The 13,654-nt window shown below is 43.5% G+C and overlaps 2 protein-coding genes across 2 annotated transcripts; both read left to right on the top strand.

The window, feature by feature from the left end:
• Positions 1 to 730: 730 nt before the first annotated feature.
• Positions 731 to 1,639, top strand: LOC310925185 (odorant receptor 131-2-like; the record flags this gene model as incomplete). Its single annotated transcript, XM_083887059.1, has 1 exon — positions 731 to 1,639. The coding sequence occupies one exon, from the start codon at positions 731 to 733 to the stop codon at positions 1,637 to 1,639; it is 909 nt and encodes a 302-aa protein (XP_083743185.1).
• Positions 1,640 to 7,571: 5,932 nt separating this feature from the next.
• LOC310925184 (odorant receptor 131-2-like) lies at positions 7,572 to 13,654 on the top strand (the record flags this gene model as incomplete). The annotated part of the gene is made up of 2 exons (XM_083887058.1): positions 7,572 to 7,943; positions 13,361 to 13,654. 2 exons carry the CDS (start codon positions 7,572 to 7,574, stop codon positions 13,652 to 13,654), a joined length of 666 nt encoding a protein of 221 aa, XP_083743184.1.

The raw sequence follows: 13,654 nt of genomic DNA, 5'->3' as shown, positions 1-13,654 counted from the left end.
GTATATTGGTTTTCAAACTTTTTATACCAGGTATTTCCAAAGAAAATATTGTAGCGTCGTGTGAGGGCTCGGATAAGAATGGATTCACAAACAAGCTGACGTGTAGAAGAGTTGTAAAATGCGTTCACAATTTAGCATTATGTGGTTCGACAGTATTTACTTGAAATAATAAAGAGAATGTTGGCTACATGAGGAGGTTGGTGCAGGGAGAGACTTCTGTCCTGTTGGGCTGTTATTGTATTGTTCAAAATATAATCTATAAAATGTTTCATAATCCAAATGTATGATGTAAACAGTAATGGGAAAAAAATGTTTCTCTTACTCACAAACACAGTAACTGTAGTAACCATCACCTGTGAGGTTTGTCGTTGATGACAACACTGGTGAATAAACTTGTGATGTGTTGCAGTTACTGTTATAAAGTCTTCACACACAGTTGTTGCTCACTGTGCTGCACAGAGCTCAGCAGGAAACACTGACTGTGAACCACTTTTCAGGAACGGTTTTGGTAAACTGAGAACGGTTTGGTAAACTGAGTCTCCAGATTAATTGTATTTACACATGAGAAACTAAAATGATGTGCATGTTTTTATAATCAGTTTTAACCTGTTGATTCAAAATGACCTTTATTGAATTCTTGAATTATTTTTTATCTTTTGTTGGAGCTAAATGACTCGTATCTGTGTTACTTTAAAAATGCACATTTGGCTTTAACTGAAAACTACAGAAAATGTCAGCCAATAACACTACACTGTATGCAAACAATGACTTAATTGCAGTTCAATTTTTCATATCACTTTTACTTTGCATCAACTTTTCTCTGATCACAGTCTTTTTCATGAAGGATTTCTTCTACACATCCATGCGCTACATCTTCTTTGCACTGACTCTCATGTCTGATTGTATGATCGTAATCGTTAGTGATGTTATGCTCATTTTGATGTACTTTCAATTCCCCGTTCCGGTGTCAGTGTGCCTTGCCCTGCATTGGGCTGGTTCTTTTTACGCTATAGTCACTCCAGTGACTCTGACAGCGATGACATTGGAATGCTTCGTGGCCATTTGCATGCCACTGCGACATGGAGAGCTGTGCTCCACACGCAACGCTCTGCACTGCATCATCATCATTCATGGCATCAGCGCTCTGCCCGATGTGATTCTTCTCTCCAGCATCTTTGCAAATGCGAGCCACAGCTACTACACGCAGAGGCTCTTATGTAGTCTGGAGATGTGGATCACCTTAGCCTGGCAGGTTCATCTTAGGTCTGCAATAAGTCAGTTTTACTTCCTGAACATGTGTATCATGGTCGTGTTCTCGTACTTTAAAATAATGAAGGTGGCCAGAGCTGCATCAGGACAGAACAGGAAGTCATCATGGAAAGGCGTCAGAACTGTGGTTCTTCATGGCTTTCAGCTGTTCCTCTGTCTTTTCCAGCTGTGGAGTTCTTTCATTGAAGCTGCTGTGCTTAAGATTAACCCGGTGGTCTATGTTAAGCTCATGTACTTTAATTACATCGTGTTCATTCTCGCTGCGAGGTGTTTGAGTCCTCTCATTTACGGCCTCAGGGATGAAAAGTTTTTTGTTGCTCTGAGAAGCTTTGTTCTTTGTGGTTTGTATGAGAAACACTTGTCAAATTAATTGTGACTGACCAGTGAAAACTACAGAATATAACACATCTGCCTCTTTTTATTTCTGTTAAACACACTGAGTTCCTGCTGTGAATGAATGATGTGCTGTACACATACATTTGAATTGTCTTGCTTTCATAGAAACAGCTAAATATCAAGTCATTATGGCAAGAACAACATAAATGCTCAAATATATGTGTCCAATGACACTGACACTTTATTTAAATCAATGTAAACATAATCCTTGCAGATTTAAGAACAATATTTGTACATATTGCAGCTTCATTTTTAATTGTTTGTGATCACTTTTTATGCATCACTGTTGTGAAAATATTGTGAATGTACAAACATTAAGACCAACTTCTGAAGTTATGCCTGTTTTGAAAATAAATGCTGTTATAAGCCAGGTTTTGGATGTACATGTGTGTATTAATACATGAACTGACACCTGACCTCTCACATGAATATACTGTATATCTACACATATAAAGCTTTTAATGTTAAAATATTAAAATACAACATACTACTATTTAACAGTGTATTTCTTATCAAAAAATATTATCATTATTATTTTTATTATTATATTATATTTTTTATGGACACATCTTTCATCTCTCCATCCATTTCTCCTCCGCCTCTCTCTGTTGCCTCATGTCTTCCCTGAGGAGGTCGATCACTTCACCCTCCCCATCCCTCTTCCTTTTCTGTTGCCTCCTCTGAGGTCTTTCTTCATCCTCCTCTTCACACACTGCTGAACTTGACACAGGTCTGTCCTCAGGGATGAAGGCGATAAGGACTGGCAGCAGTGACACTTGCAATCCTGAAACAGATGATTCAATCATTAAAGTCAACAAAAACAACAATGAATGAAATGTTTAAAAAGTATATTATTAATGCTCATGATAAAACAAATATAATGTAAAACACTGTGAACAGACTTATCAAAGTAATATATACATACTTCATACTTTATATATATAGTTTATATATATAGGTTATCCCTTTTTTTTGGTCTGCAAGGAAATAACATTTTCCTGCAGGTCCATTCTTTCCAAAATAGGACTTTTCAGAGACAAAAGACAACAAAAGACAAAATTATGCATGGTGCTGTTTCCGTTCAGAGTTGAAATTATAATTATAGGGATATTCTAGGCATTACATTATGCTTATCTTTTAGACCTGTCCTTCCCAACAAAGCTAACCTCGGCCGCATACGAAGGAGTCGATGTAGACCGTTTGAATTGGGACAGCCTACGTCGCTGTACTGTGATGCATTTAGACGACATCCAGCCGACGAATCCACACCTTGTAGGGTCCAGTGCCTTAATTGGGAGACGGTGTTGCGTTCGCATACCATAGCAATAATTATGTTAGCATGAGCAACAAGCAGTGTAATGTAAATAACTGCTGTGTTAATGTTGCTGTGCAGACGAGCTCTTGATAAATCCAGTCAATGATTTACTAAGAGTTGACCATGAAATCTGTTACTTGTGTTTGTTCCCATCACTCAGGCTTCTTCTGCTCGGTGTGAGCTCATTTCAGAGCAGCGATTCACCACCGCTCACTCTTTGGATCTGTGGGGATCTGGTAAAATGCTCACGCGAGCCTGTCTCCAAACAACAAAACTGATTTATCAGTTGTTTTGTATATTGGTTTTCAAACTTTTTATACCAGGTATTTCCAAAGAAAATACTGTAGTGTCCTGGCCATTTGCATGCCACTGCGACATGCATCTCCATGTCGCCGGTCACGGTCCAGGTCCATGGGGCCTGATGGAGTGAGAACACTTCCAATGCCACCATCCAAAGGAAGCCCGCCACCAGCTGCTGAGGGACTTCGCAGAGCAGCACCCAAGGAGTAACTGCACCCCGCTCCTCCGCAAGCTGGTACTGCCGACAGTCTTCTTCCACACATGGGAGTCTAGATAATGCATCAGCATTTGTGTGCAGTCGCCCGGCCCGGTGGTGAATCATAAAGTCGAAAGTCATAATCCTGAAGTATCTATAGCCATCTTGCAAGTTGTCCTTCAGGCTCTTTGAAAGTGAGGAGCCAGGCAAGTGATGCATGACACGGTGCGCAAGAGGACATTTTTCCCATAGAGATATGGATGGAAGTGGCGGAGGTCCAGGATCACAGCCAGCAGCTCTCGACGGGTGACATAGTAATTCCTTTCTGGTCAGCTGAGAGAGCGACTGAAGCAGGCGACCACCTGCTCCCCATGCTCCCCTTCCTGGGATAACACGGCACCAACTCCCACATTACTGGCATCGGTGTCCACTATAAAAGGTATTTGGAGAACCGGATAGGCCAACACCGGTGCCTTGGTGAGTGCTAACCGGAGTTGTGCGAAAGCATGGGCACAATCCTCACTCCAGCAAAACACTTGTCCTTTCTATGGCAACCAGTGCAAGGGGCTGGCAATAGTGGCAAAGTCCTTCACAAAACGTTGGTAATATGAAGCAAGGCCCAGGAAACTCCGTAGCTCCCCGGTATTGCGTGGTAGGGGCCAATTGCTCACTGCTGCAACCTTGGCCAGATCGATGGACACCCCTGCAGCACTGACCACATGTCCCAGGAAGAATGTCTCCCCGTTGGAACAGGTGACACTTCTTGGGATGAAGGCATAATGTCACGATCTACATTCACACCACAGACTTTGTTGTTGTTGTTCTGTATGCTGCTCCGTGTTTCTCCTCTCTCTCTCTCCACCCTGCAGGGGGCGTGGCTGACCTAGTTCCTTGATGACACCAGAATGACTTCCACCTGCGCAGCTCCAGCCCAGCTGCTCCTGATCAGCGATCACGCGGGCTTATAAGGCGGGGCTTCGCGTCTTTCTGGTGTCAGATCCATGTTTTCGCTCGCTTGGTAAACGTCTCACGTACTAGCTGCTAGAAATCCTGACTTCGTTTGTACTTACCTCACGTCCTTGTTCAGGTCACCACGTCTCCTGCCGAGAGAGGATCACGGAGTCTCCCGCGGATTCCATTCTACCCCTGAATCGCTTCCTCCTGTTCCTCTCCACTCCCGTCGTCATCTCCACTCCAGCGTCGCTTCACCGCTCCTCTACGATCTTCGTGAGCTTCCCGACTCCACTCTTCGTCATCACGAGTGAGTCCGTTCCCTGGAGGAACAGTTACGAACTGTGTCGCCACGAAGAGCCGTTGAGGACGCTGACCTTGCGGTCGCTGGACATTCACTCTGTTTCTGTCTCTGTCCCCGTTGTCACGTTAGCTTACATAGCGCGTGTGTGTTATTTGTTTATATATCTATATATACCCATACATATATCTATATTGTTATATACTTATATTGTTATTGTTATATATACATATATATCTATTACTCATACCACTACCAGCTATTGTTGTCAACGTACATTTATTATTCTTATAATAAATATCTTTCTATATATATAGATGACTTTGTCCTGCTCTGCGATCGGGTCCACACTTAAGATCTCGGCTTTCCCTTTAAAGGGAAAGCGTAACACATAATCCGGCTCGACAAAATTGCGCCAAAAACCACCTCAAGGTTGGCAAGCTCAGCCTCAAAGTTGGTTGCATGGATGAGGAGATCGTCCAGGTAGACCACACATTGCTGCCGGGGAATGTTCACCAAGACCCTCTCCATCAGGCGCTCAAAGGTAGCCGGAGCGTTGCAAAGGCCAAAGGGCATCACCTTGAACTGCCATAGCCCTTGGCCAATAGAGAAGGCGGTCTTAGGGTGTGTATCCGGTGCCAACTCCACTTACCAATAACCACTCCGAAGTGTGCTGAACCAACTGGACACTGCAACCCAGTCGAGGGCATCATCCAACCCAGGCAGTGGGTAGGAGTCTTTCAGAGTGACTTTGTTGAGGCGGCGGCAATCTACACAGAACCGTCAGGCGCCATCTTTCTTTTTAACCAAAATCACCAGAGCCACCCAGGGGGTAGTGGATGGCTCAATGACTCCAGCCTCTGCCATCTCTTTGAGTTTCTCCTCTGCCTCCGCTCGCTTGGCCAGGGACAGTCGACAAGTGCAGAGACGGATGGGACGTGCGTCGCCTGTGCCAATGTGGTGCTGCACCAGGCTGGTGTGCGTGCAGTCCTTATCTTGAGCAGCGAGACGTCCCCAAACATGTCCAGTAGTCCTCCAAGCCTGATTTTCTGAATGAAATATGGCTCTGGCGGAGCCTCCCCATTCATTGCATTCCGTCTGGGGCCTTCACAGGGAATGCAGGGGGCTGGATATTCCTCATTACCGGCTGAGTGTGGAGTACCTTCAACAGCCTGCTGGGGGCGAGCTCTGCCCCCATCCTCAGACCAAGATTACACTTTAATATCGATCAAGTTATTGAGATATTGAGATGTTTTGTTGTGGTATTGCCACCACTGTTGTTAGCACTCGCTTGAGATAAAATAAATAACAGTTGCATTCTTCTACTTAAACGCCCTACTTTACATGGTAGAATATCACTGTAGCATGAACTTTTCACATGCATATTCATGTTTCTTTCATACCACCAACCAGACCTATCCTTCCCAACCAAGCTAACATCGGCCACATACGAAGGAGTCGACATAGACCGTTTGAATTGGGACAGCCTACGTCGCTGTACTGTGATGCATTTAGACGACATCCAGCCGACGAATCCACACTCTGTAGAGTCCAGTGCCTTAATTTGGAGACATCTTAAGTGTTGCGTTCGCATACCGTAGCAATATGTGAGCATTAGCAACAAGCAATGTAATGTAAATAACTGCTGTGTTAATGTTGCTGTGTAGACAAGCTCTTGGTTAATCCAGTCCATGATTTGCCAAGAGTTGACCATGAAATCTGTTACTTGTGTTTGTTCCCATCACTCAGGCTTCTTCTGTTCGCTGTGAGCTCATTTCCGAGCAGCGATTCACCACCGCTCACTCTTTGGATCTGTGGGGATCCGGTAAAATGCTCACGCGAGCCTGTCTCCGAACAACAAAACTGATTTATCAGTTGTTTTGTTTATTGGTTTTCAAACTTTTTATACCAGGTATTTCCAAAGAAAATACTGTAGTGTCCTGTGAGGGCTCGGATACGAATGGATTCACAAACAAGCTGACGTGTAGAAGAGTTGTAAAATGCGTTCACAATTTAGCATTATGTGGTTCGACAGTTTTGACTTGAAAGAATAAAGAGAATGTTGGCTACATGAGGAGGTTGGTGCAGGGAGAGACTTCTGTTCTGTTGGGCTGTTATTGTATTGTTCAAAATATAATCTCTGCTGTTGAAAGTAACCTTAAAATGTTTCGTCATCCAAATGTATGATGTAAACAGTAATGGGAAAAAATAAAAGTTTCTCTAACTCACAAACACAGTAACTGTAGTAACCATCACCTGTGAGTTTTGTCGTTGATGACAACACTGGTGAATAAACATGATGTGATGTGTTGCAGTTACTGTTATAAAGTCTTCACACACAGTTGTTGCTCACTGTGCTGCACAGAGCTCAGCAGGAAACACTGACTGTGAACCACTTTTCAGGAACGGAGTCTCTTTGGATTAATTGTATTTACACATGAGAAACTTAAATGATGTGCATGTTTTTATAATCAGTTCTGACCTGTTGATTCAAAATGACATTTATTGAGCTCTTGAATTATTTTTGATCTTTTCTTGGTGCTAAATGACTTGTATCTGTGTTTCTTTAAAAATGCACATTTGGATTTAACTGAAAACAACACTAAATGGCAGCCAATGACTCTTCAGTGCGCATGATCAATGACAGGGTCGTTATAGTTCAGGTTCTCATATCACTTTTCCTTTGCATCAACTTTTCTCTGATCACAGTCTTTTTCATGAAGGATTTCTTCTACACATCCATGCGCTACATCTTCTTTGCACTGACTCTCATGTCTGATTGTGTGATTTTAATCCTGAGTGATTTTCTGCTCATATTATCATATTTTCACGTCAGCATACATATGTCATTGTGCCTTATTGTGTATGTAACTTCATCTTTATACATTTTTGTCACTCCGGTGACTCTGACAGCGATGACGCTGGAGTGCTTTGTGGCCATTTGCATGCCACTACGACACGGAGAGCTTTGCTCCACACGCAGCGCTCTGCACTGCATCATCATCATTCATGGTGTCAGCGCTCTGCCCTGGATGGTTTCTGTCTCCATCGTCTTTGCTTCTGCGAGCCACAGCTTTTACACCAAAAGCGAAATGTGCTCTGGAGAGAAGTTCATCTTCCACGCCTGGCAGAGTCATCTTAGGTCTGCAATAAGTCAGTTTTACTTCCTGATCATGTTTATTGTAATCATGTTCTCATACTTTAAAATAATGAAGGTGGCCAGAGCTGCATCAGGACAGAACAGGAAGTCATCATGGAAAGGCCTCAGAACTGTGGTTCTTCATGGCTTTCAGCTGTTCCTCTGTCTTTTCCAGCTGTGGTGTATTTTCATTGAAGCTGCTGTGCTTCAGATTAACCCGATTGTCTACAACAATGTCAGGTACTTTAATTACATCATGTTCGTTCTTTCTCCGAGGTGTTTGAGTCCTCTCATTTACGGCCTCAGGGATGAAAAGTTTTCTGTTGCTCTGAGAAGCTTTGTTCTTTGTGGTTTGTATAAGAAACAGTTGTCAAATGAATTGTGACTGACCAGTGAAAACTACAGAAAATTTATTTATAAATAATTTATAAAATTTCTTTAAAACTTCTGAGTTACAAATACATTTGAATTGTCTTGCCTTCATAGAAGCATATCATTTTTGCAAATTATGCTGTTAAAACAACATAAATGCCCAAATTTCACTTTCTTTAAATCAATGAAAACAATCCTTGCAGATTTATGAACAATATTTGTTCATATTTCAACCCCATGTGCAGGACCGTTTCTTTGATTCATATTTAATGATCGCCTCCTTGTTGATAAAGCCAAATACAAATGTATTAATTCAGTTTTTTTTACTAATGAACAACCATCCCCCAAATTTGTTCCACTTGTTTATTGATATAGCAGGCGTGTCAAACTCAAATGTCCTTGGGGTCAATGAGCATCTAGACTCAAGCGGGGCCCGGTCTAGACTGAAAAAGTTGGGGAAAAAACACGTTAATAGTGGGTTTTGCAATATGAGCTCAAAATTATTACTATCACGCAACATTTCCTGATGATATCGCAGTTAAGATATTCGTGATGATATTTCACAGAATTCCAAAGTGAATGTTCTTGTTTTGATCTGGAATCATGTATACTTCACAACAAAAGCATATTTATGATGGCAGGGTATCTGCACATTTTTATAACCAATACTAATGACATTTAAACCCCAAAAAGGAGGAATCATGACCATTCCTGGGGCAAAAGAAGTGTCATTTACTTGGTACAATGACTGGTAGCAGGGAACAACTCTATCGACTTCTATCGAGTTCATATGAGAGTCCAACACTTTGCAGCTCAGCCCCTGAGCTTGAAGTTTTTGCGACAAAATTGACATTGTGCCTCATACACGCCGATGCATTGTTTCAAGCCAGCCATTGTATTTGTCATCTTCAAGCCACCTTTCATTAAATTTACATTTCCCCATAGTTCACCTCCATTCCTCGTCTTCATTTCCTTTCCCCGCTGCGGCTCGCAAGCGTAAAACTGTCTTTTCTACATTAAATGACAGTCATGGTCACAGCGAAAAACGGCACATGGGCACTAATGACAGTGACGTGCAGTCAGGGTAGGCTCGGCAGGCACTGCCTACCCTAGGCTGTCATGGACAATTTGAGGTTGAGTTCACGTAAGGTTTGATTACTTTTTTTAATTTTGTATTTTTTAATTCCAGATTACTTTAATACAGGTTTTAAAGTGACCACATTTGGTGACTTTCATAGTCTAATAAAAGCGACTCAACTGCGCTGTTTTCTAGCCAGGCAACGGCTGCACAAGCCATTCGCCATTGCGTCATATTACAGAGCAAAGGCACAGACCTCTGCCTTTATGTCTCATCGGCGTGTATGTGACTGTTTTCGCATGCGCAGTCAGTTTCCCGTATAGTTGTGGAGAAGAGTGATGAGGAGCAAACAACCTGTCAAGTCACCGGTGTATTTGTTACGGTTTCTCTTTATGGAGAAACCGATGACTAGGAAATGGAGGACCCGAGTGCAGACAGAGCCACGAGGAACAGTTTAAAGGACTTTATTAAAGCGAGAGGGTAAGTATATACAACAACAGGTAGGTATGTGTATGTGTGTATGTGCATCAGTCTGCAGCAGGATGAAGAAGTAAACGCCGTTCCTCTGTGGCAGTTTAAAGTTCGTCGAAGCGTTCTCAAAAGGAACGGACTCACTCTGGTTGTCAAGGAGGTGAGTAATCGAGACGTCTGCCACCGGATGAACGAGGAAGCGGCGGCGTGAAGACGAGCAGCTAGGAGTCGCTGGAAGCAGGAGGATCCGTGAAGAATCACAGGTGGAGAATGACGAGGTGGCGACAAGGAGGGAAGCAGGCAGAAGGCGGAAGTCGGAGACGAACCCAGGAGTGTGGCGATCGTGGAGCTTCCGTGTCTTTGCCGCAGGCAGGAGACGTGGTGACCTGGAGAGGAAACGAGGTGAGTTCCTTGGAAGTCAAAAGTTTCTAGAGGCAAGTAGAAAACGATCTTTACCGGCGGTAGCGAAACTACATTCTGACGTTGGAGTCACCACTGGTTCCCGCTTAAGTAGCGCTCCTGATTGGACATCAGGAGCAGCTGGGTGGAGATGTGCAGGTGCGGTGATCAACAGCGTCATCAGGAGAAGTAGGTCAGCCACGCCCCCTGCAGAGATAGAGCAAAGACCCGGAGCAGCAGGGAAAAACACAGGAACTTGCAGAGATGAGTGAGTGAGTGTGGATTATGACAGTATTTTCACCACAGCCAGAGGCAGGATGGCCAACCGGAAATGCTTGGAGGGGTGTTACAGGTGTGGAGAACCAAGGCACATAGCACCGTCACCGAGCGACTCAGGGCCCCAACCACCATTAAACTAGAGTGGGGTGGCACAACTGGGGAACTGTCACCCACCACGGCACCTTTTCCCCCAACCATGTCACAACCACGACTTGGGCGCCTGGGCCACGCTCATGGGCTGTTTGTGAAGTGCAACATCGATGGCACCTGGTGTAGAGCCCTAATTGACACAGGGCCCACCATTTCTTTGATTAGACCTGGTATCCTACCTGGAACCAGTGGCCCAGAGTTGCAGGGTTTTAGAGCCCACCAAGCTTCGCATCACAACAGTCACCGGTGAGCGGACAAGAATGCTTGGAGAGAAGTCAGTCCAAGTATCAGTTGTTGGCCACGTCACAGACCACACTATACTGACGTAAATAATCAGAGAAAATTGCTATGCTGCACACTCATTTGTATTTTCTCACATTTTTGTTTTTTACTATTCTGTTCCAAATTGCAGACGCATGTGACGTCTTTATGGAGTTATTGTTTAAATTTTACAAAATGTGTTCAGCCAATTTTTTTAAGGTGTACTGAAAATGTTGCTAAAATCATGCTAACGTTCTTGCCTGAGTGATGTTCTGCTCATTTTAACATACTTTGAATTCCCCATACCTTTGTCATTGTGTCTTGCTGTGTATTTGACTGTGTCTTTTTACGATTTGGTCACTCCGATGACTCTGACAGCGATGGAGACTGGAACGCTTCGTGGCCATTTGCATGCCACTGCGACACGGATAGTTGTCCTCTTCTCATCCTCCCGCCAGGGCCCTGCCACAGAGGAAATTTTAACCACCTCGGCAACCTCAGCCCCAGAGATAGGACAGCCCACCCCTGATTCCCCAGGCTCTGCTTCCTCGTTGGAAGGCGTGTCAGTGCAATTGAGGAGATCTTCCAAGTATTCCCGCCACCGACCCACAATGTCCCGAGTCGAGGTCAGCAGCACCCCATCCCCACTGTATACAGTGTTGATGGTGCATGGCTTACCCCTCCTGAGTCGCCGGATCACTGACCAGAATCTCCTCGAAGCCGTTCTCCATGGCCTCACCAAACTCCTCCCATGTCCGAGTTTTTTCCTTAGTGACCGCTGAAGCTGCCTCGCGCTTGGCCTGCCAGTACCCATCAACGGGTTTGTGGGGTTGCTGCCACGACAGGCACCAACCACCTTACGGCCACAGCTCCAGTCAGCCGCTTCAACAATGGAGACACGAAACATGGCCCATTCGGACTCAATGTCTCGTCCCGTCTCCCTTGGGATTTGGTCGAAGTTCTGCCGTAGGTAGGAGTTGAAACTCTCTCTGACAGGGAACTCCGCCAGATGTTACCAACAGACCCTCACAACACGGTTAGGTCAACACAGCTTAAAGTTATCCCTTTTAAAGTTATCCCTTTTTTTGGCCTGCAAGGGAATAACATTTTCCTGCAGGTCCATTCTTTCCAAAATAGGACTATTCAGAGACAAAAGACAACAGGGGAAGATTATATATATTATATATAGTTTTAGCACAGGGGTTTTAAATTACACAAGGTGCTGCCTCCTTTCAGAGTTGAAATTATCATTATGGGCATATTCTTGGCATAACATAACACTTATCTTTTAGAAATGACACTTGCAATGTTTATGTCTTAGCAAGTCAGTCCATGGTGAAGATGTGAACTCACCTTTGATGTGAATAAATTGAGCATCATTTTATTGTAAACAAAATAAAATTGATTGATTAATTGATTAATATACACTACTCGCAAACAGTTAGGGATGTTGGCTTTTGGATTCAATTTCAGAATGCACCTAAAATGTGCTATAACCTTTACAGGTGAATGTAAGTTAACCTTCTCTAAACTTTTGAATGCACATACAACTATAGTTATAGTTACCATCACCTGTGAGGTTTGTCGTTGATGACAACACTGGTGAATAAACTTGTGATGTGTTGCAGTTACTGTTATAAAGTCTTCACACACAGTTGTTGCTCACTGTGCTGCACAGAGCTCAGCAGGAAACACTGACTGTGAACCACTTTTCAGGAACGGTTTGGTAAACTGAGTCTCTTTGGATTAATTGTATTTACACATGAGAAACTAAAATGATGTGCATGTTTTTATAATCAGTTTTAACCTGTTGATTCAAACTGACATTTATTGAGCTCTTGAAATATTTTGTTGGAGCTAAATAACAACAGTAAATGGCAGCCAATGACTCTTCAGTGCGTGTAAACGATGGCAGGATGATTTTAGTTCAGGTTTTCATATCGTTTTTCCTTTGCGTCAACTTTTTGCTGATCACAGTCTTTTTCATGAAGGATTTCTTCTACACATCCATGCGCTACATCTTCTTTGCACTGACTCTCATGTCTGATTGTGTGATTTTAATCTTCAGTGACGTTATGCTCATTTTAGCTTACTTTAATTTCAGCATACATATATCATTGTGTCTTGCCGTGTATGTGGCTGTGTCTTTATACACTTTTGTCACTCCGGTGACTCTGACAGCGATGACGCTGGAGCGCTTCGTGGCCATTTGCATGCCACTACGACATGGAGAGCTTTGCTCCACACGCAACGCTCTGCACTGCATCATCATCATTCATGGCATCAGCGCTCTGCCCTGTGTGGTTTTTCTCTCCATCTTCTTTGCTTTTGCGAGCCACAGCTACTACACCCAGAGCGGTGTGTGCTCTGTGGAGAAGTTCATGCTCCACACCTGGCAGAGTCATCTTAGGTCTGCAATAAGTCAGTTGTACTTCCTGAACATGTGTATCGTAATCATGTTCTCATACTTTAAAATAATGAAGGTGGCCAGAGCTGCATCAGGACAGAACAGGAAGTCAACATGGAAAGGCTTCAGAACTGTGGTTCTTCATGGCTTTCAGCTGCTCCTCTGTCTTTTCCAGCTGTGGTGTCCTTTCATTGAAGCTGCTGTGCTTCAGATTAACCTGATGCTCTACATTAATGTCAGGTACTTTAACTACATCATATTCATTCTTTCTCCGAGGTGTTTGAGTCCTCTCATTTACGGCCTCAGGGATGAAAAGTTTTCTGTTGCATTGAGAAGATTTGTTCTCTGTGGTTTGTATAAGAAACACTAA

Source organism: Microchirus variegatus (assembly GCF_963457635.1).
Source record: "Microchirus variegatus genome assembly, chromosome: 3".
NCBI lineage: Eukaryota > Metazoa > Chordata > Actinopteri > Pleuronectiformes > Soleidae > Microchirus > Microchirus variegatus.
This window is presented reverse-complemented; position numbering and strand designations above follow the sequence as displayed.